The sequence below is a fragment of the Paroedura picta genome, chromosome 7 (assembly GCF_049243985.1).
Source record: "Paroedura picta isolate Pp20150507F chromosome 7, Ppicta_v3.0, whole genome shotgun sequence".
Taxonomy (NCBI): domain Eukaryota; kingdom Metazoa; phylum Chordata; class Lepidosauria; order Squamata; family Gekkonidae; genus Paroedura; species Paroedura picta.
In genome coordinates, this window is record NC_135375.1 from 28,327,125 (window position 1) to 28,348,761 (window position 21,637).

The window sequence follows — 21,637 nt, forward strand, 5'->3', positions numbered from 1 at the left end:
ATGGACCAAGAAAGGCTGGATCTAGACTATATCTTCCCCTGGCACAATTGTTCTTCTCAGACTCCCTCCTCCCTCCTCCAGCTCACTGATCTCAACCAAATGTTGTTCATGGGGGACAGGGGACTAAAAAGGAATGTCATGTGGAGGACCTGCAGCATGAAGGCAGAACTGACAGAGACTGCCAATTCCATCTGGACTCAGCCCAAAGGATGTATTCTTAGTTCAAAAGCAAAGTGTGTCTTGCCAACTAAGCCAGTGGGAATACTGGAAATTGTTTGCCTTTATTCATACAAATGTAAGCTCCACAGTCACTGTGGCTTCAGTAGCATGAAAGTCTAGTGGGTTTTCAGCAAGCGGGTCCTGCTAATTCCTACATCAAGGGATAATTCCACATGGTAGACTAAACTCTTAAAAAAACACTTTGTGTTCACACACCTGTGATTACTGAGGCTTTAAATATGATTATCCAGATAGTGGTGTTTTAGTGTTTTGAATCTGTTCATTAATTTTTAAAAAAATTATAATTACCTGCAGTTCTCTCTGTCTACCCTTCCTTTGATTAAAGCACAGAAAGGTTCTTTGTTACATTTCGTATTCATTGCTTATCCTCTAACTGCCATAGTTTACCTACAATTCTGGCATACCTTTAACAATGCCCTACATTTGTTTGCTACTACTTGAGACCCTGAACTAAGATTAAACGAGAAAAACAAAATCTAACACTTGAATAGGGAGGGGGAAATATACTGTACTTATAACCTTTTACCACTAAAAATATATCTTATTACCTGAAGCCAGCTTGGTGTATTGGTTAGGAGTGGGGACTTCTAATCTGGTGAGCCAGGTTTGGTTCTGCACTCCCCCACATGCAGCCAGCTGGGTGACCTTGGGCTCACCACAGCACTGATAAAACTGTTCTGACCGAGCAGGAGTATCAGGGCTCTCTCAGCCTCACCCACCTCACAGGGTGTCTGTTGTGGGGAAAGGAAAGAGAAGGGGATTGTAAGCCACTTTAAGACTACTTTGGGTAGAAAAAAGTGGCATTTAAGAACCAACTCTTCTTAAGAAAGAGCAAGAATTCTACATACTGAGTATATTTTAGGTGATTTGAGCTAAATATGTAAATACTTTGGGCCGTGTGAAAAGGCATGTAGGTATACTCAGAGTAGACTGTGAGGTTGGAGGTTCCTGTGGTGGTAGATATTGGCCTTACATGTGATCTTTATATTAAAATGAAAATAAAGGATAAAATTCTCACTCCAAAGTGTATGAAGTTGTAGGTGAGGGGAGGGTGAAGACATGGATGCCAACCTTCACTAGCCTACTGTCATAACGCTTTCTTCATTAGAAAAAACAAAGTCATCTTTTATGTTCCAGCCATAGGAATGGAACGTCATGTTTTAGATACAGACATGTGTGGCTCGATTAACTAGCACAAATTTTCTTTCCCTTGATTGTCACAGTGTACACCATTTTGCCATTATGTGAAGTGCTGTGAATTAATGATCACGTCACCTCACTTAGAGGATGGCATTTTGAAAGGAACACATTAGATGAATAGCTGATACTGGATTTCATTAATCAATCAAAACAGCTTGAAATAAAACCACAGCATCAATTGTATTAAAAACGCATCCTACCCACATGCTGGAATTACCATATATACTCACGTATAAGCCGAGTTTTTCAGCAGTTTTTAACACTGAAAAATCCCTCGTTGGCTTATTGAAATAACAGCCTGCTCCCAGACAGCCAATCATAGCATTGCCTTTTGCAAAGACAAGCTGAGCTTGTTGCTCCCAGGCAGCCAATCATAGCACTGCCTTCTGCAAAGGTCTTGAAATCTGAGCTTGTTGCTCCCAGCCAGCCAATCATAACATTGACTTCTGCAAAGGTCTTGAAAGCTGAGCTTGTTGCTCTCAGCCAGCCAATCATAGTGTTGCTCTGGCAGCTTGTAGGACATCAATGGTTTGACTGAGGGATTCTGATATTTTTTCCTTTGTTTCCTAATCACTTCTTCCAAAGTATAGTTTGGTTTCTGTGGGTGGTGTGGTATGGGGTGGGGTGGGTTTGGGGGGGGGTACTTTGGGATTTACTGTTTCTTTCTCCTAGTGTTTCTTCTTTTATCTGAGGGGCAGCATTGTTTGCCTTTTCTTCTTGGGGTTGTGTTTCTTTTAAAAGTTGATCTTTACAGTTCTTTCTTTCAGTTTTCAGTTTTACAGTTCTTTATTTCAGTGTTTTGTTCTGGGCAGGTCACTGTAGCTGTAGTTAGAGTAGTACATTCTCCCAGTTTGGTAGCTGTTGTACTTGTTGTAGTAGGTTGCCAACTTCGGGTACTGTTGTTCTGCATTTCCCACCCTCGGCTTATATGCGAGTCAATAAGTCTGCCCAGATTTTGAGGTAAAATTAGGAGCCTCGGCTTATATGTGGATCGACATAGGCCTGCAAACTTGTGACTCTCTGTAGTGCAGAACACTCACCAGCCAAATTTAGCAGTGGGCATACAATAGTGCAGTCCTAAGCAAAGTTTGTACTCTTCTAAGGCCATTGACTTAAGTGGATTTGGAATGGTGCAAGTAGGTTTAGGATTGTACTGTAAATTGTGGCCACCAGCCTGGGGTGGCAGTATGAGGATGCAATTAGTATGTAGTAATTCATTATATCTGCTTAGTGGATTGGGTTTGGCTTGATGGCCATCGCAGACAGAACATCAGTTCTTGCCACAAAGCAGTAAGGAGCAAAGAGGCCCTAGCTGGGGATCCCTGGTGCATTACAGTTCTGCTCCCCCACTAGTTCCGCATCCAGGTACAATGAGAAACATTCCCAGGTAGTTCTTGTCAGAAGCAACATGAGGTGATCTGCTCTTTAATTAGGGCTCACTGTCTAGTACAAAGTCACACTGTCTTGCAAGAGCACAGCATGGCTGAAATACTATAAGAACACATGGGGAGAACAAGGCAACTTCAAATTTCATTTCCTTTCAGGTTTTATATCGATTGTTATTCACTGGCTGGTTGTAATGATGTACATGTGAATCTTTAAAAGGAAATTTCAAGCTGTTTAGACTTGGACAAAAAGAGATTATTAATGAGGCCAGAAATATGCTAGATGATGGTGAAACACTCAGACATTAATGACTCAAGCAATTTTAAGGTTTCCATGGAAAAATATGGAACTGGTTGCTTTAATGGTATTTAATTACAAGCTTCTGGACCATTAGCTCATAAACATCACTATAATTCTTCCATCTGTACCTACCAAATCTTTTCTTCTACAAAACATTCTCAAATGTTTAAACAACAACAGAGAATAGTCCAGGAGCACATGACAAGGTGCAACTACTAAGGCTTAAGGAGGTGATGCCCGGCTTGAAATTGGCAATTGCCATCAGCTCCTTAGAAGAGAGTAACAAAAATATAAGGAACTAGAAATATAGCCCGCTGTATAAGGCATACAGCGGGCTCTAGAGACTTACAGTTGATTGTGTCCCGCGGCGACGGCTCTCCGTATCGGCTCCGGCGGCGGGGGAGGCAGGGAGGGCCCGGCAGCCGCGCTCCGCGTGACTGGCGGGGTCTTTGTTTGGCAGCAGCCTGACGCGGCGAGAGGCGCTTTGCGCCTCTCGCCGCGTCAGGCCGCCGGGGAGGGAGCCCCCGGCAGCCGCGCTCCGCCTCTCGCCATGTCAAGCTGGGAGCAACTGCGAGCCGCGCTGTGCACGGCTCGCAGTTGCTGGGGCTGGGAATCGGAGGGACCAATCGGTCCCTCCGATTGTCTGTCATGAGGAAGGGTCCAATCCGGACCCTTCCTCATCACAGACAAATCCCACCTCAAGAGCCCTTAACCATTTATTTAGTCCGTGGTGCCCGTGGCGCCACGGGCGGTTTAAAGATAAGGATAAAGAAAGTTTCATGGGTAACCATGCTGGCCTGCTGTAGAAGAGCAAGATTTGAGAACAGTTGCACCTTAAAGACCAACAAATTTTAACCTGCCACACCCTTGAATCTTACCAGAATCAGCCTCTCCATCAGATGGCTATCCAGCCTCTGTTTAAAAATTTCCAAAAATGGAGAACCCACCACCTCCCGAGGAAGCCCGTTCCATTGAGAAACTGCTCTGTCAGGAACTTCTTCCAGATGTTTAGATGGAATTTCTTTTTAATTAATTTGATCCCATTGGATCTGGTCTGTCCCTCCAGGGCAAGAGAGAACAACTCTGCTCCACCGTCTATATGGCAGCCTTCTAAATATTTGAAGATGGCTATCAGATTCCCTTCTCAGTCATCTCCTCTCCAGGCTAAACAGACCAAGCTTCCCTAACTTTTCCTCATACGTTATGGTCTCCAAACCCCTCACCATCTTCGTTGCCCTTTTCTTGACACGCTCCAGGTTGTCAGAGAGCCATTTACTCATCCTCTGGTAAAATTTATTTAAAATATATTGATATGCCTATTTTTCTTCTGAGCATCTCAGGATACAAGGTGGGCAGTACAGATAATCCCATGCGAACAATTCCCTTCAGCTCTTCACAAAGGACATCAATACATAACCATCTCATCATGGCCCCATTTCTACAGATAGAAAAAAAGTATATTTCCATGAATTTGAAGGACTGCTCCCAGGTTTGTAGAAAAATCTGAAAAGTTAAAAATAGGGGGAGGGGTAAATTCTACCCCCCCCAAAAAAAAGGAAGCCACGTAAGGCACTTGTAGAAGAGGTAGCAGTCCTACAGGTGAGCAAGGGAATGGTGGTAGTCACCACTGCAGCACATACACACACCAAACAGAGGCAGTGGTGATGTAGGTAGGGGAGGAATAGGAACGACTCCTTCACCCTTCTTTCACTGAAGCACCCAATGACACCTCTGACATGCCCCAAGGAGTGTTTTATGTAATGTAGGAGGACAGTGTAATGGAGTAGGAAGAGGGATGGGAAGGCAGAGCAGTAGGGAAAGCAGGTGGCAGGACAAGCAGAACAACAAGGGTGAGGGAGGATGGGAGAGGTCAGAGTGGCTGTGGGTTAACATGGGACTGGCAGAGGAGGGGGAGGGGTATGCAAGAGCCTTCCTCCCCCACAAGCTTCTCAAAGATCCTTCTCGAGGGAGGGAAGGGAGCCCAAAGGTGGTAGGTGAGTAAGCTAAGGAGGGAAGGATGGTGAGTCTTACTGGCCTCCATTTGTATAGACCAAATCCTACACAAAAGAATGAATGACCTGATATAAAAATGGCACTCAGAAGCCAATGACCTGAAAAAGACCATTGCTTTAAAAAATCCAAAATGGCTGGATTTAGTCATAAATACAAGAAAGACCATTGAATAAGACCTTTGCTTTAAAAAGTCTGAAATTACTGGATTTAGTCATGAATACAAGAATGGTTCCTATCCAGACTGCAGGTAGAAGATTAGCTCAACGAGTCTAGGAAGGTCATCTTACTACCAGTTTCTGCTGCTGTGAATAGTCAGTGCGATGACCTTTCACATATTCGACCTTTCCATAGAAATATCACACACTGTTGCTCCTGTATTTAATAGACTTTTGACCCTGCTATTTACAGCCTTTTCATAAGATCCATTTATATGCATCTGCCAAATGAGGACACCCTCCATACAGCTAAGGAACCCCTGGGCCATATTAAACCTGTTCATTTTCTGTTTGATTATTTTATCTACCCATTCAATCATCCCTTGCTGGGGCCGGTGGGCTATTCAGTCAGCTTTCAAACCTTCTCTTAAGGAAAAGAAAATATGATTACATAGGTCTCAGACTGTGCACTATTATCCCATCCTGGGGCTGGGGAGGAGAATTTCCCACAAATTGCTGAATGACAGATCGTACCCAGAGGGTAGTTGTTAATGGTTCAGCATCCTCTTGGAAAAGAGTGACAAGTGGAGCACCCCAGGGATCTGTCCTTGGGCCTGTGTTGTTCAATATATAAATGATTTGGATGAGGCATTGGAGGTGGTACTTAATAAATTTACAGATGATACTAAACTGGGATGGGTAGGAAAAACAACAGAAGACAGAATCAGAACACAGAATGATATTGATAGGCTTGAGAAGTGGACTAAACTGAATAAAATGAAATTCAATAGGGACAAATGTAAAGTTGTGCATTTAGGAAGGAAAGACCATATACACCAATATAGGATGGGGAGAGACTTGGCAGTAGCATGTGCAAAAAGAATCTAGGAGTCTTAGTAGATCACACATTGAACATGAGTCAACAGTGTGACTCGGTGGCTAAAAAGGCAAATGGGATTTTGGGCTGTATCAAATAGAGTATCATGTCCAGATCACGGGAGGTAATGGTACTGCTTTACTCTCCTCTGGTTTGGCCTTCCTTGGAATACTGTGTACAGTTTTGGGCACCCCAGTTGAAGAGGGATGTAGACAAACTGGAGTGTGTCCAGAGGAGCGCAACAAAGTTGGTGAGGGGTTTGGAGACCAAGATGTATGAGGAAAGGTTGAGGGAGTTTGGTCCGTTTAGCTTGGAGAGAAGATGGCTGAGAGGGGATCTAATAACCATCTTCAAGTATTGAAAAGGTTGCCATATAGAGGATGTAGCAGAGTTGTTCTCTCTTGCCCCAGAGGGACGGACCAGAATCAATGGGATGAAATTCATTCAAAAAAATTTGTGGTTTAACATCTGGAAGAAGTTCCTGACAGAACGGTTTCTCAGTGGAACAGGCTTTTTCAGGAGGTGGTGGGTTCTCCAACTTTGGAAATTTTTAAACAGAGGCTGGATAGACTTCGGACAGAGAGGCTGATTCTGTGACGGTTCAAGGGAGTGGCAGGATACAGTGGATGAACGATAGGGTTGTGAGCGTCCTGCACTGTGCAGGGGTTTGGACTAGATTACCCAAGAGGTCCCTTCCAACTCTATTATTCTATGATTCTATGACTCTAGAAGTCTACCTAGTCTTGTTTCTTTTCCCATTGCCCTTTCCAGTACAGTACTACTGGAGCAAGTGAGACCCAGGCAATTTCAGGGCTTCAGGTGTGCTGCTCTTGGGCCAGGGATACCTGTCATAATCAGAAGCAAAGATGCTCCTAGCTGGGTGTGCTACGTGGATCACTGCTGGCCATAAGGCATGCTCATACTTTAGGAAATCTCTTAGTACTCCTGCTTTAAGTCTAGAGCTCCAAGTCACCTAACTGGCTGCAAGTGGAGGAGCAGGAAACCAAATCCAGCTCACCAGATTAGAAGTCTACGCTCTTAACTCCCTTGGGTAGTAAAAAGCAGGGTATAAAAACCAACTCTTCTTCATAAGCTTAAGTAAGTCTTGTTTCCTAGCTTCTATAAATATAACACAATTTCAAACTACAGAGTTAACCTATTTCAGTAATTAATAACAGAAACAGCAAAATCTAATATCTAAAGTGTTCTCCATTTTTAGTACTTCAGATTTTTCTTACAATAGGATAAGATAATAGGACAGAACAATGTATTACTGCATAATACCTCTGCAGGAGATGCCTACCTTATGTTATCTTCTGTGCTTGAATTGCAGTCTCAAAGAATGAAACAGATGAATGGAAGTATCTTATCTTAGCAAGGATGCGTTGGCCCATGGAGTTATAAAATAAAAATCGGATATGCTGTGTATTTGACAAAACAGCCAGGTGTTCTCTTTACTGACATATTTTTGTTTCAATTGTTTTTACCTTTCTCCAGAACTTTCAGATATCAAGCTAGATTCCATTCACCTTTAAAGCCTCGAATATAAACTCATAAGGTATATAAGATTAAAAGAAGCCAATATGAACCTCCTGAAATACCAGTAATAACTCCTGATCAATGTTAAATAACCATTTGCCATACTTAGAAAATGAACCTGCATCCTTTTTTGTAACATGAAAGGATTCAGATAGAGAATTAAGATAAAAAGACATCTTGTTCCCAAAAATATAGGAAAGCCATGATTCAACTGTGAGCTTTTTTCAGTGATGAGAAGACAGACAAGCTCATATAGAAAAGATGGATCACTACCCAAGAAATCCCCATCATTACCATTTAATTTAGTCAGTGTCCCAGTCAGAAAACAATGGCTTGCAGGAGAAATTCTGTTCTAACTTAAATCAAGTGTTCTCTACACCAGGGGTAGTCAACCTGTGGTCCTCCAGATGTCCATGGACTACAATTCCCATGAGCGGCTGCAAGCAAATGCTGGCAGGGGCTCATGGGAATTGTAGTCCATGGACATCTGGAGGACCACAGGTTGACTACCCCTGCTCTACACCACATAAAGAAATGCATATAACTAAAGAAGAGAAATGCATATAACTAAAGAAGATGGAGTTTGCTTTTCCACGAAGGCAAGGAGCAGACTCCATCTGAATGCTTCCCAATACCAGTATTCTGCCTGGAAAAGCCTTTTCTCGAACTGACTAGAGAAAGCAGGAGTCTCACTTCCCTGACTGAAACAGTCATGGGAATTCACCCTTTGGAGAAACTTATATGTACCCTGTAGGCTACACCATGCAGCAAACAGTGGTTCTCCAAGGCATTTCAGGTGGACAAAAGTGTAAAAAGAAGGCTTAAAGGAGAGCCAGTTTGGTGTAGTGGTTAGGAGTGCGGACTTCTAATCTGGCATGCTGGATCTGATTATGCACTCCCCCACATGCAACCAGCTGGGTGACCTTGGGCTCGCCACAGTACTGATAAAGATGTTCTGACTCAGCCTCACCTACCTCACAGGGTGTCTGTTGTTGAAGAGGAAAGGGAAGGCGACTATAAGCCGCTTTGAGCCTCCTTCGGGTAGAGAAAAGCAGCATATAAGAACCAACTCTTCTCCTTCTCCTTCTCCTCCTCCTTCAAGTACAGGAAGCTCCCAGACAACACATGTGGACCAGCCATGTGGATGCTGTAATGTGAGAATCAGCCTACGTTTTGCTTTGCTGCCTTCTCCAAACAGGTAAACAATATGAATATCCTCCCTATGAGTATCTTCCACATCCTCCCTAACATAAATATGCAATAGTTCTGGATGAGTCATCTATGCATGTTTACCCTCACAAGAAGCACAATGAGAGAGATTCCAGATGAGCATTGGGGCATCTAGAGAGTTTCTATTTTGTTATCAACCTTTGCCTTCAGGAAGACACAGGCTACAATTCTAAATCGATTGCATTTGAAATTAAGTCCCATTGAAATCAAACAGATTGCTCTCCAAATATTCATAGATGTTTCAGGCTGCTATTATGTATCATGAAATCAATGGACTCGGGAAATGCACTGAAAACGTATAGCCCTAATTAATTGCAAGGGGATGATATAACTCTTCAGAGGTGGCCACTGAATAATTGGCTACAATCCCAAATGGTAGAAAAATGTGTATTTATTTTCTTATATTCCCAAATCTCTATCGGCGTCCTTGGCGTTCCAAGGTTAGAATAGCACCAGAACAGGCATACCCTCTATGTACACCCCACACCACTGTATCCAAACCCACAACCCTCTATCTAGCACCCTTCTATCAAGCAATCAATGCACACTACTGCCCTTCGCAACATATTTCATTTTAACATTGATTTGGAGAGTAAATGCCTGCAATTTTGCTTCTTAGCTGCTTTGGATTTGCTGACTCTACAGACAAATAGATGTTTGTTTGTTTTTTGCTTTGTCCTTCAAAAGAACAGTATGCTGCACACATCAGCAGTATCACAAGAATAATGACTAAGGGTGATGAGAAAGGCAAGTTTTCTGTCATTTGCATTATTCTAATAATGAATACACTAATATTGTTCAAACTAATATCAAAAGTAATCAAGTGAAATGCTGCATGAGAGAGAGGAAAAAGAGTCACTTCATTATTTGATTGCACATGATTGGGAATTAATGACAGGAGCCGCTTATAAAAGCACAAAGCCCGTGCATTCCACGTGACACGGTGCCTCTGTACCACACGTCTCCCCCTTCCGTGACACTCACTAAGGGAGCATCCTCCTTCCTGCCCGCCCATCATGGCACCAACTTCAAGTGAGTCTGTGGCCGCTATTTATGTTTTATACTCCTCACTGACCCTCCTTCCTTTATATGTGTTTTAGCTGTGGTGGCAGACAGGTTAGGTAAGGTTCTCACCTTTCCCTAACAGCAGCTAATGGAAGATGGCAGAAGGTCAGTGAGCAGCTGAAAACAGCCGTTAAGGGAAGAGAGTAGAGAGTTGAGGGACGGAGTGAAACGATGGAGAAGAGCTGTTTAAAGCTGACTGAAAAGAGTCCATTTGTAACAAAGGATGCCAAATGCTGGAACAGGGGAAGGAGTAAAAAAAAAAAAGCAATTGAAAAGCAACTATTTGACCTCTACCTGACTTTCTTCAGTGTTTTGTTCAGATCATAAATAAAAGTTAACTTTGTTTAGCCCACAGTTGGTTGACTCAGGGAAAGAAACCCACCCACCAATCAATATTCATAACAGGACAAAACACAAAAATTAAGATTTTGACATATGTTAAGATATGAATAAGTGGTGTCAGCATGTGTGAGTGGAACAGTGTTTGAGTTGGGTTAGAAATGTGACTGCCTAACCTAAGTTTTAATGTCTTGCTTGTTTACCCCTTTGGGGTCACTAAGCAGGCTGGAAAGAAAGCACAGACATGTCATATGGATCTTTTTCACCTACTTCAGTCATTGTGGAGTTGGGCTATACAGGCTGTCCAGATCTTTATGAGTTGGTGAGGTCTTAATTGGGGTTGGCGGATTTCTGTGGGTTAGGTGCTAGTTGTTTACTTAGATAGGATAGCACTCTGAGGCATTCCAGGATAGGAAGAGGCACACAAATCAGCTGCTAACAACTGCATGATCCCAGACAGCTGGGGAAGTAAAGCTGTCAGTGTCGCGGATCAGCACTTGAACTTTTGCATACATACTGTGGGGGATGGAATCACATGCACAAGTTTGGTGCAGATGATGAAAAAAGAAGATATAGCCGGTGTCTCTGTTGAGTTTGGAGCCAGGGTGGGTTATTCAAATGGGGCAGCCTATTAAGGAACCTGCACAAAGGGAAGGGAGGGAAGAACTAATTTAATTATTTGGGCCATTCAAATCATACCGTATATACTCACATATAAGCCAAGTTTTTCAACCCTTTTTTAAAGCTGAAAAAGTCCCCCTTGGCTTTTTCAGGTATATATGCAGGTATATTAAAAAGCTGCCAGACAAGACAGGGGGCGGGGGTGGGAGACAAGTATACTTAACTGAAAAAGCAGATTCAGGAAGCAACAGAGACGCAGCAAACCCAGGAGGGACAGTGGGAGGGAATGGAAGAGCAGTCTCCTCCTCCCCCCATCACTGCCTTAACAAGGCTAGCATTAGGTTAGCACATGCTGCTGCTGCAGGAAGCTCTGAAGCCTCTGTCTCAGAGGGAGAGCAGAGAGCAGAAGGAGGAAACGCCCCTAGAGGAAGGAATGGAAAGTGGAGGAAACAGAACACTGAGCTAAGAAGAAGGGAATTGGATAAGAAGGAGGATTGGATATAAAAAGGCAAGAGGGGTCAGAGGGAAAGAGGGAGGGGGAGGGGGAGAAGAAAAGGAGGGGGGAAGATCCTGCCCAAAAGGGAAGGGAAGGGAAGGGAAGGGGGGAAAGCCACTATCCAAACACCAGCCTCGGCGTATATGTGAGTCAATAAGGTTTTCCAGCATTTTATGGTGAAATTAGGTACCTCGGCTTATATGCGGGTTGGCTTATATGTGAGTATATGCGGTAATTTAAAAACTTCTATCTTAATGCACACATTTTTTCTGGCTCTTCATTGGGGGCAGGAGTGCAGACATTTTAAAAACTTTTGGGGAACAATCAATGGGATGCTCACAAGATGTGCTCTTCCATGCATAACTTAAAGGTAATGGTATCCCCTGTGCAAGCACCTGGTCATATCTGACCCTTGGGGTGACACCCTCTAGTGTTTTCTTGGCAGACTCAATACAGGGTGGTTTGCCATTCCCTTCCTCAGTCATTACCCCAGTCATATGCACAACTTAGAACAGCCAAAGATGAGTCTGTGCCTCTCATCCAGCAGGGAAGCATATGCCTCAGTGGCAAGGAGTAGTGTCTAGACTCAAGTCTGCATCTGACTTATTTAAACAAATGTGGGAGGAAAACTCAGGGGCCCTCCAGCCAAACCACACATCACATGGTAGAACTGGTTCTAGATTATATCTCCTGAATCTGTAAATGGGGCACCGCACAATTTATACCACAAACACAAAAATTATTGCGCACACACTAAATTACCATGCCTCTGGCATCAATGTTTATGTATGTGCACATTTTGCTCAGGTATGAGGAAGCATTCTAATATCCAACTCCTCCATTAACATATACTCACAGCTACAGTCCAAAACGAATAACGGTACCCACTATTTTATACACGATGAGCAACTACCTGGAAACCTCTTGCTTCCTCACCCCACCCCCACTCTTAGAATGTTGGAAACCACCTGTTTAATCAGTATGACTGATGTCTTATGACCACAGTTTCCACTGAAGGTATAGGCCTCCTTTCAACTTCATGGTAGTGTCTCGTGTGTGTTTGGGTGCATATGCCAGATCCTTGGGACAGAATCCAAGGGCAAAAGACAGATCTATCTGGCAGAACAGGGTAGCCAAGGAGGTTGCTGAAGCCAACTATCAGAGCACTCCAAGAAAACAGCTCCACCCTCTCCTGGTAGACAGAGTCACAACTTAATAAGTAAAAACCCATCTAGTCTAGCAGATCATAATGTTAGTTTCTCAAGTGGCAAATTCCAGTGAGAAGTCTTATTTGTATTCCTGGCATCACACATGCATTTTTTAATGCCAAGGATAATGTAACTCATCTCTCATCCATCACTTAACTGCAGCCTTTACAGCTTTAGCAATCAGTTATAATCTAACAGTCCTTCGTGACTATGGATAAAAACTTTGCTGTGTTTCCTTCTATTACTATCCAGCTAATTCCTCTGAAGACCTGCTCTGGCCTGATGCTTGTTGCCACTGCATCAGCCCTCCAGAGACTTTTGAGGCATAAGCATTCCTTCCTTAAAAGCAACGTGGTATAAGGCAGCTGGCCCAGACAAAATGCTATCAAAGAGATGTGTAGACGCATCCACAGAGCCTCTTGTGGCGCAGAGTGGTAAGGCAGCCATCTGAAAGCTTTGCCCATGAGGCTGGGAGTTTAATCCCAGCAGCTGGCTCAAGGTTGACTCATCCTTCCGAGGTCAGTAAAATGAGTACCCAGCTTGCTAGGGGGTAAACAGTAATGACTGGGGAAGGCACTGGCAAACCACCCCGTATTGAGTCTGCCATGAAAACGCTAGAGGGCGTCACCCCAAGGGTCAGACATGACTCGGTGCTTGCACAGGGGATACCTTTACCTTTTAGACGCATCCACTGAAAGCCATGATTTTCAATGGCCCTAAAAACACAGTCCATTGGCAAATTCTCCATGTCTCAGTCATTTCAACAAGGTTTGCAAAGGAGAAATTGCCAATGAACTGTGCCCCAACATGTACATGTTTATAGGGATCTCAAGTTGAAGGCCAGCATTTTTACTTTATTTTTCCAGTACCAAGAAAGTTCTGCAAGGTTTTCCCCACCAGTAGGTATTTTTAAGAGTTCTGTCTTTTAATGCTTTAGTTTTGTCGCCTGAGCTGTAGTTGAAATGGTGATACTAAACCATTTTTGATCTGAGGACTTCCCTCCAAAGTTCCAAAGCCAGGCATCCATCCCCTCAGCCTCTTTACTGCCACAGCATTAAACATAGATATACTTTTCCCTTTCTGGCAACATCACAAAGTTATCGTCTGATCTAAACCCTTGCAAGAAAGAAGACAAAGACCTTTTATGCACACGCAGCTTGCTTTCGATTTTCACAGAAGTCACATTGGCAGGGCCTTACTTCGAATCCTGAGCCTGCGATCCATGCCCCCCCCCTTCCCAATTTTCTCTTGGGAATTGTGGAGTGTATGTGCCACATACCAATGAGAGAAATTGGATAGTGTTGCAGCACTGAAATTTCTTTTCTTCCCCCTTTTTTTGTGCAGCCTGGTTGGTCTCTCCTTAGTGGTCAGTTTTGCGCTGGGCGTGCTTTTTTGAAATGGTAGGTAGAGATTCTTCATGCTACACTGGCTCTCTGCTAGCCACATCAGCAAAGCATCAGACATCCCCCCCCCTTTCATTGGTGTACAAGCACCACAACTGCTTACTTTTTGCACCTTGTCAATTTCTGGGGAGGGGGGTTAGAAGAGGAATGAGTCTAATGATAAGACTCCTTTTTACTGAACTTGGATCATGGGGCAGGGGAATTAGTGGCAGTTTTGAAAATTTTATGTGTGAGAGACAGTTCTGTAAAAAGTTTTAGAAGAACCGTGCACTCAGGAGGAGATGCCATGTTCAGCTGGGAAGTGCCTCTTTCTTCCAGCAGGGAGGCTTGGAGGTTTGTGTCTCTCCTCCAGCCCTTGAGGCAGAGCGAGAAAATATGAGAGGGAGCAAGTCAGGGCAGGGGCCAAGTTAAGCAGAGCTGGGCAGGACACCCTGCAGCCAGTCCTGCATGAATAGTGGGGGAGAGAATGTTCTCTTTCCTGCTGGAGGATCAGGGCCCTTGGCATGTCCAGAAGTTCCTCCCTAGGGTTGTCGAGCCTCCCTGAGGTGCGGCATCCAGCTGTGAGCAAGGAAAAGGGGTGCACTGGTCAAGAGCAGTGTTCATCGCTGCCAAGCACATCAACTGAGATGCTGGTTTCAGCTTCCTTGTGTTGCTGCAGGCTGGTGTGTGTTGTGCTGGTGGTGACTGAGGAAAGAGGGGAAATGCAGAGCCGAAAGGAAAACCCAAGAGATATGCAGAGCAAAAGCAGAGGAAAACAGCAGTGCATAAAAGACCATTCAAACATTCCCGTAAGGCAGTGGTCCCCAACCTGCGGCCCGCGGCCCGGTGCCGGGCCGCGAAGGCCATGGCGCCGGGCCACAGCTCCCTCTCCCCGCCCCCCCCCACAGTAAAAAACTTCCCAGGCCGCAAGTTTGCGGCCCAGGAAGCTTCTTACTGCGGGAGGGCGGGGAGAGGGAATCAGGGCCGGGCCGCGCATCGCGCATGCGCGGCCCGTGCGGGCGCAACCCGCGGGCGTGGCCCGATGCGTGGGTGTGGCCCGCGCGAGCGGCCCGATGTGCGGGTGCGGCCTGCGGGCGCGGCCGGTCCGTGCGGGCGCGGCCCGATGCCCTGCCGGTCCCCAGCCTCGGAAAGGTTGGGGACCACTGCCGTAAGGTACTCATTTTTTGTGAAGGAAGCTGTATGTGAACCTTGTCTTTGGTGCAAAAATGTGAAAAAATCTGTGAGTCTCTTAAAACAAACATAAGCACTCAGCACACACAGTATGTATGACAAATTCATTACATTTCACACTTGAGCATGCATCCCATTTGTTGAAATGGAATGTGCTTTCGTTTCCTTAAGCAGAAGGTATTCTGCTACTGGTGACTGACTTTGGGCTTTTCCACAGCCCCAGCAATTTTCCAATTGCATGTTCAATTGTGCCTGATACTTCTATTAGCCTTTTAAAGGTAATAATGCAACCTTTATCTGTACTGAAAAGAGGGCAACTTGCCCTCTTGTAAAAGCAGGAGGGGGACTAGCTTACCGTACATTTTCCTTTTAGAAACTGGCTTGACAAGTAGTCTAGCAAAGGAGAGAAGTATAGATCCAGGAAATCACTGGTTTAACAATTCAAAAATAAAACTTTCACAGAATGGATTGCTGGAGAGGGTGGGAGGAAAAGAAAGCCACAGCCCTCCAACTGTTCAATACCTTAAAATAAGCATATATAAATGCATAGCTAGATGGTGGAGTTGTACAACTTGGGAATGTAAAGCATCGATAGCATTCCTGTCGAGACAATTACAGGTAGACAGGCAACAGCCTGTCTGCTATTGATAATCCTGCAAGAGAATACTCATGTCACACCCAATCGCAACCTGACATTCTACATCTGTGTCTTCCACAAGATCTTGTACTTCCCCCAAATGATGGCATGTTTTTGCGTAACGGGTCTGCCATTACTTTGACCCTTTCCCCGGTCTCCTTCCATTCTGCCTCTTTCCCTGGGAGAGCAAAATTTCCTTTCCAGCTTTTGAACTCACTGTTGGGATAGATTTGATTTAAACTATTGAAATCATGCACTCAGTTTCTTAGGTGCCTTGCTCACTTCATCTGGTAGCAGCAGCCGAAAACACGGCAATCCCAGAAATTGTTCTGGGTGAGATCATAGTAAGCCTAGTAAGGTGCCTAGTAAGGTGCAGTCTACCATGATTGAAAACAGCTCCCCCCCCCCCATGTTTCAGGGCAAGCCAAACAACCTGAAATCTTTATGAGGAAACTGGTGGAACTTTCTGCATGCCAAGTTAGCCAGTTTGGTGTAGTGGTTAGGAGTGCGGACTTCTAATCTGGCATGCCAGGTTCGATTCTGCACTCCCCCACATGCAACCAGCTGGATGACCTTGGGCTCGCAACAAAACTGCTAAAGCTGTTCTGGCCGAGCAGTAATATCAGGGCTCTCTCAGCCTCACCCACCTCACAGGGTGTCTGTTGTGGGGAGAGGAAAGGGAAGGCTGTAAGTCGCTTTGAGCCTCCTTCGGGTAGAGAAAAGTGGCATATAAGAACCAACTCTTCCCTCTCCTTCTTCCTTTTTCTTCTTCTTGTTTATAGCTGTCTCTCCTCCCTCCCCCTTTCTCTTGATAACTGCTTTAGCAGTTGGGGGGGGGGAGTGCAACTGCACATACTGAAAGATCACTAAGATTGCATTTTGGAAGATGAAGCTTATGCATACAGGAAATGTGTTCAGAGAGACAAAAGTAAACCAAGTGTGAAAAAAGTCCTGATCTAGAAACGGGAAAAAAAATCATAATATGGGATAGGCATTGTGAGAAGTTACATTGCATGGGACAACTTAACCCACGCAGTATTCAGGCGTTTAGGTCGTGGGGGCAACCATGCTACACACGGCAATCACCCCAAATCATTACTCTGAAGGTGGCGGGGGTTGATATTTTCTCTGGCGCACAACACGGCATCTAGAATACTGGCAAGCTGCAGCGTCCCTCAGACCGAGGACAAAGATATGCAAGCCTAAGTGCAGTCAATGCAAATTTACTGTGCAGAAGAGTCGTTCCTTGCACAATAAATGCAGACATTCAACTGGCTCCTGCTTCTTAAAAAAAAAAGCCGGTGTAGAACATAAACAATAGAGAAGTGTGCCAAAGTTAGAAGCTTGTGAGTGTGAGAGAGAGAAGGTTCAAAGCAACAGCCCTGGAGAAGGAGACCTTAACTCTTCTTTGCCCTATGCCTCGTCTCCCCAGGCTGCTTCTGCTCCTGCTAGGCAATAAAAGGAAAGAAAGACGTGCCAATTGTTCCTGGCTTTGTTCCCTCTCAAGGCTTAAAGCAGCCAAGAGGCACTTTTGATGGGGGAAACGGCACAGAGGGACAATTTACCTTTCTGGATGCCAGAGCCACTTATCTATATTAAAGCCTCCCGTCACGACTCGTGCTAGAAAGTGCCATCGGGTCACAGTCATGTGGTTTTCAAGGCAAGAGACAATCAGAGGTGGCTCTCCATTGCCTCCCTTGGCACAGTGACCCTGGACTTCCTTGGCGGTGTCCCATACAGACACTAACCAGGGCTGTCCTTGCTTCATTTCCAAGGTCTGACCAAATGGGGCTTGCCTGGGCCCATCCAGATCACAGCTATTACTAATTAAGGCCAAATAATGCATCCCAAAATTTTAAGAGAGATCTGCAGCAGCATCCCTAATTCAGCACTTAGATCAAGAGGAAAGCTAGGTTTGTAAGTATTATCAACAGAAAGGAAAGGGAACCTTTCTAAGGCAATATGTTTGTAATATATACAATGAGTAAATACAACTTCTTTTACATCTTTTATATACCAGAAGGAACAACCATAATGGCTTCTAGATCAATTCCGTTTTCATTGGCTTCATCAGTGGTTGAAACCTCCAATCCTAAATTCAAAATGTACAGATTATTATTCATATTACTCAAATTAAACAATGCAGCAAAGAATTACCTCAAATACACATACCTCCAGAAACAGTTTGTAGTAACAAAGGTGGCAAAATCCTATCGCCTTTCCTATAAAATTAACAACACAAATATAAATCTAATCTTCTATCTAGATATCAATATTTGGATTCATATTGTCAAATCACAATGAATATCGAAACCTTACCTTATATTACTATTGCTAATATTTTAGTATCAATCGGCCATAGGCTCTCTAGGGCAGGGGTCATCAACCCCCGGTCCGCAGCCTGGTACCAGTCCGTGAAGGCCACGGTACAGGTCCGCAGGCAGCCGCACCTGCCTCCCCCCCACACACACACTGAGAAGCTCGAGGAAGAGGCAGGCCCGGCCGCTGGCACGCCAGCAACGCAAATGCGCCCACGCAGTTGCCGCACATGCGCGTTTGAGCCCCCTGGTGGCAAAAACGTGCACAAGCAGTTGCCACACATGCACGTTAGCGCAGCCCTGGAGGCGAAAGCGTGCATGTGCGGCAACTGCGTGAGCACATTTGTGCGCAGCTGCCGCACGGTGCCCAGGCCGTCGGCTCTCCCCTTACCCCGGAGGCGGTTCCTGACCCGCTACTCTAGGGTACTGCGAGGAATGCTAGTCAACGACCACTCTCAAAGGTTTAGGGTTGCTACCTGACAACCCAGGGAATAACAAAAAAATTGTTTCCACCAATTTTAGTTTTATACCATTCCACCCTCATTTAGATTCAAATATCATAGAATCATAGAGTTGGAAGGGGCCACACAGGCCATCTAGTCCAACCCCCTGCTCAACGCAGGATCAGCCCAAAGCATCCTGAAACAGTAACTGCAGGGGGCAGGCAGGGAATCCGTCATGATGAGAAAAATAAATCTCCAATATTGGATCTGGTTTATCATGGAGAGAGAGAAAGTTGCTGCAATAACACACATGAAGTGAAATGTTTAAATCTCACTAAACAGACAAACCCAATTGCTGAAGGAAAGCAACCGCTGCAGAAATGGACATTATTATACCCAAATGATCACAGAAGTATTTTTAATGTCCACAGTTCACTGCTTTTTCTAAATAATAATAATAATAAGCAGCTTATTAATCTTTCAGACACAGGCTTCTTCATGACTGGTGGAGATGAGCAATGCAATTGATGTGCTTGTCAGAACAGCATCATGGAAATGTTCAATCCAAAAGCTATTTACTGAAGGGATCTTTTTTTCCATTTGCAAATTAAAGTCCAAGCTACCAGCATTTGCATACCATGTGTTAAAAATAACTTGGCATTATTGCAGGCAGGGAAAGCTGAAGGATGAAGGCCATACAACTGCAGGCCTTCCGTATTTTAATGTGTCAACTCTGAACAAAGCACAAAAGTTGTATTTAAAAACTCATTCAGTTATTTAGTGGATGGCTTCGCAAGTCCCTGCCGAAAGACTTCCTAGAATACTCCACATCAGTGTATGCAAAGCGAAGTTTACAGGTGCAAATTCATGTCATCCCTCAGCCTTTCCTTCCTCTCACCACACCCTGTCTTCTGTGACTATTAATTTCAGAATAAAAGTATCTTTAATTCCAATTCTGAGGAATTCAAATCAAGTTTTTAAAAAGAGGTAAGAACTGGATTAAGAGCCTCTTGTGGCACAGAGTGGTAATGCAGCAGGCATGCTGTCTGAAAGCTCTGTCCATGAGGTTGGGAGTTCAATCCCAGCAGCCAGCTCAAGGTCGACTCAGCCTTCCATCCTTCCGAGGTCGGTAAAATGAGTACTCAGCTTGCTGGGGGGTAAACGGTAATGACTGGGGAAGGCACTCGCAAACCACCCCGTGGTTTGCAGCCTTTACAGCTTTAGCAATCAGTTATAATCTAACAGTCCTTCGTGACTATGGATAAAAACTTTGCTGTGTTTCCTTCTATTACTATCCAGCTAATTCCTCTGAAGACCTGCTCTGGCCTGATGCTTGTTGCCACTGCATCAGCCCTCCAGAGTCTTTTGAGGCATAAGCATTCCTTCCTTAAAAGCAACATGGTGTAAGGCAGCTGGCCCAGACAAAATGCTATCAAAGAGATGTGTAGACGCATCCACAGAGCCTCTTGTGGCGCAGAGTGGTAAGACAGCCATCTGAAAGCTTTGCCCATGAGGCTGGCAGTTCAATCCCAACAGCTGGCTCAAGGTTGACTCAGCCTTCCATCCTTCCGAGGTCGGTAAAATGAGTACCCAGCTTGCTGGGGGGTAAACGGTAATGACTGGGGAAGACACTGGCAAACCACCCCGTATTGAGTCTGCCATGAAAATGCTAGAGGGCGTCACCCCAAGGGTCAGACATGACCCGGTGCTTGCACAGGAGATACCTTTACCTTTAAGAGCTGGATTTGATTTTGATTCCCACACACACACCCCTACACCACTCTGGCAGTTGTACACTGGACAATGTTCTTTTATTCAGCTGCATATATGCATATTCTGGTGGTGAACACAAGACTCTCTGAAACAGAAGCATGGAATTTTTTACTCTGCTGCTTTACAGGAGGTAAAACAAAGCAAGAAAGACCATTAATTCTATTAATTCCAAACTATGGAAGTATAATCTAATCCATCGTGTAGGAACCTTAACCAGAAAGTTCTCAATTTACATACACTTATGTGTGTATACCCATGCATAGCCCTAATTTAGATCAGAGTAGCATTGGGAGGATAAAGGAAATGTAACGTTTGCAACTTACAGAGTTTGGAGAATCCTGCCATATGTCCAACCATGAAGTTCTTAAGGCAACAGAAGTCTTTGGAAAAGGGAGACAATGATTTCCACTGTTACTTCTCCCCCACTGCAGATCCCAATTTTGCCAGTTATGCTGATCATCAGGGTCCAGTGAGCCCATGAACAATATTCCAAGGCATTCAGTAAACTGGAGAGGGAAGTAGGAGAGACCTAGGCTCATTCTGCATGTGCAGGACTTTGCACTTTCAATGTCCTTTTGCATCTGGATTTCCCTGTGCATTGAAAGTGCATTGAAAGTGCAACAATCCCTGTGTGTGGAATGGGCCCTGTTCTGCAAGATCTGTGGCTCACTGGATAAGCACTATTGTTATAGCAATTTACTGATAATATTCTTATGTCCATCTCATGAGCAACTGAGAACCTAAGGCTGATAACAATAACATCATCAAAACAATGTAATACAGCAAAAAATTAAATAACAGATATTTGAAACATCAAAATACCACCACCAGTGGGAACTCCCTTTAGCTTCAGCTAAGTGCCCAAAAGCTCTCAAAACGATTCTATTTTGCAGCCTCAGCAGAAGTTCAGGAGGGTTGGAGGACTCCTGACCACTTCTAGGGAGACAATCCAAAGGCATGGGGGCAGCCAATGAAAAGGCTGAAGCACAGACCAATGCTAAATCTGCTTCAGACAAGGAATGTATGGACAGTAGATGTCACTGGGAAGAAGAAAGCTTCCACACAGGAATACTGAGGTGAAGGACCGTCCTTCAAGTGTGTAGGACTCAGATCATGAAGGGACTGCCCATCTTTTTTGTTTTCTTCTAAAAGTAACACAGCAGTGAAACAGATCTGTATAGGTGAAGCTACTTAGGTTCCGTTCCTTGGATCTTTAGACTGCTG

General features: G+C 44.5%; 1 protein-coding gene across 10 annotated transcripts in view; it reads right to left on the reverse strand.

Annotated features, from left to right (window-relative positions):
• Positions 1-21,637, reverse strand: part of PDE4D (phosphodiesterase 4D) — a 709,981-nt gene that overhangs the window by 547,515 nt on the left and 140,829 nt on the right. Inside the window, exon 1 of one of the 10 annotated variants that reach the window (XM_077347172.1) lies at positions 20,737-20,907. The exons of 8 other annotated variants lie outside the window; for them this stretch is intronic. In XM_077347172.1, the coding sequence (XP_077203287.1) occupies positions 20,737-20,892 (156 nt within the window). In that variant the 5' untranslated portion in view covers positions 20,893-20,907. Of the gene's footprint in view, positions 1-20,736; positions 20,988-21,637 lie in introns of those variants that run through there. One more of the 10 variants, XM_077347194.1, reaches the window with a different exon arrangement.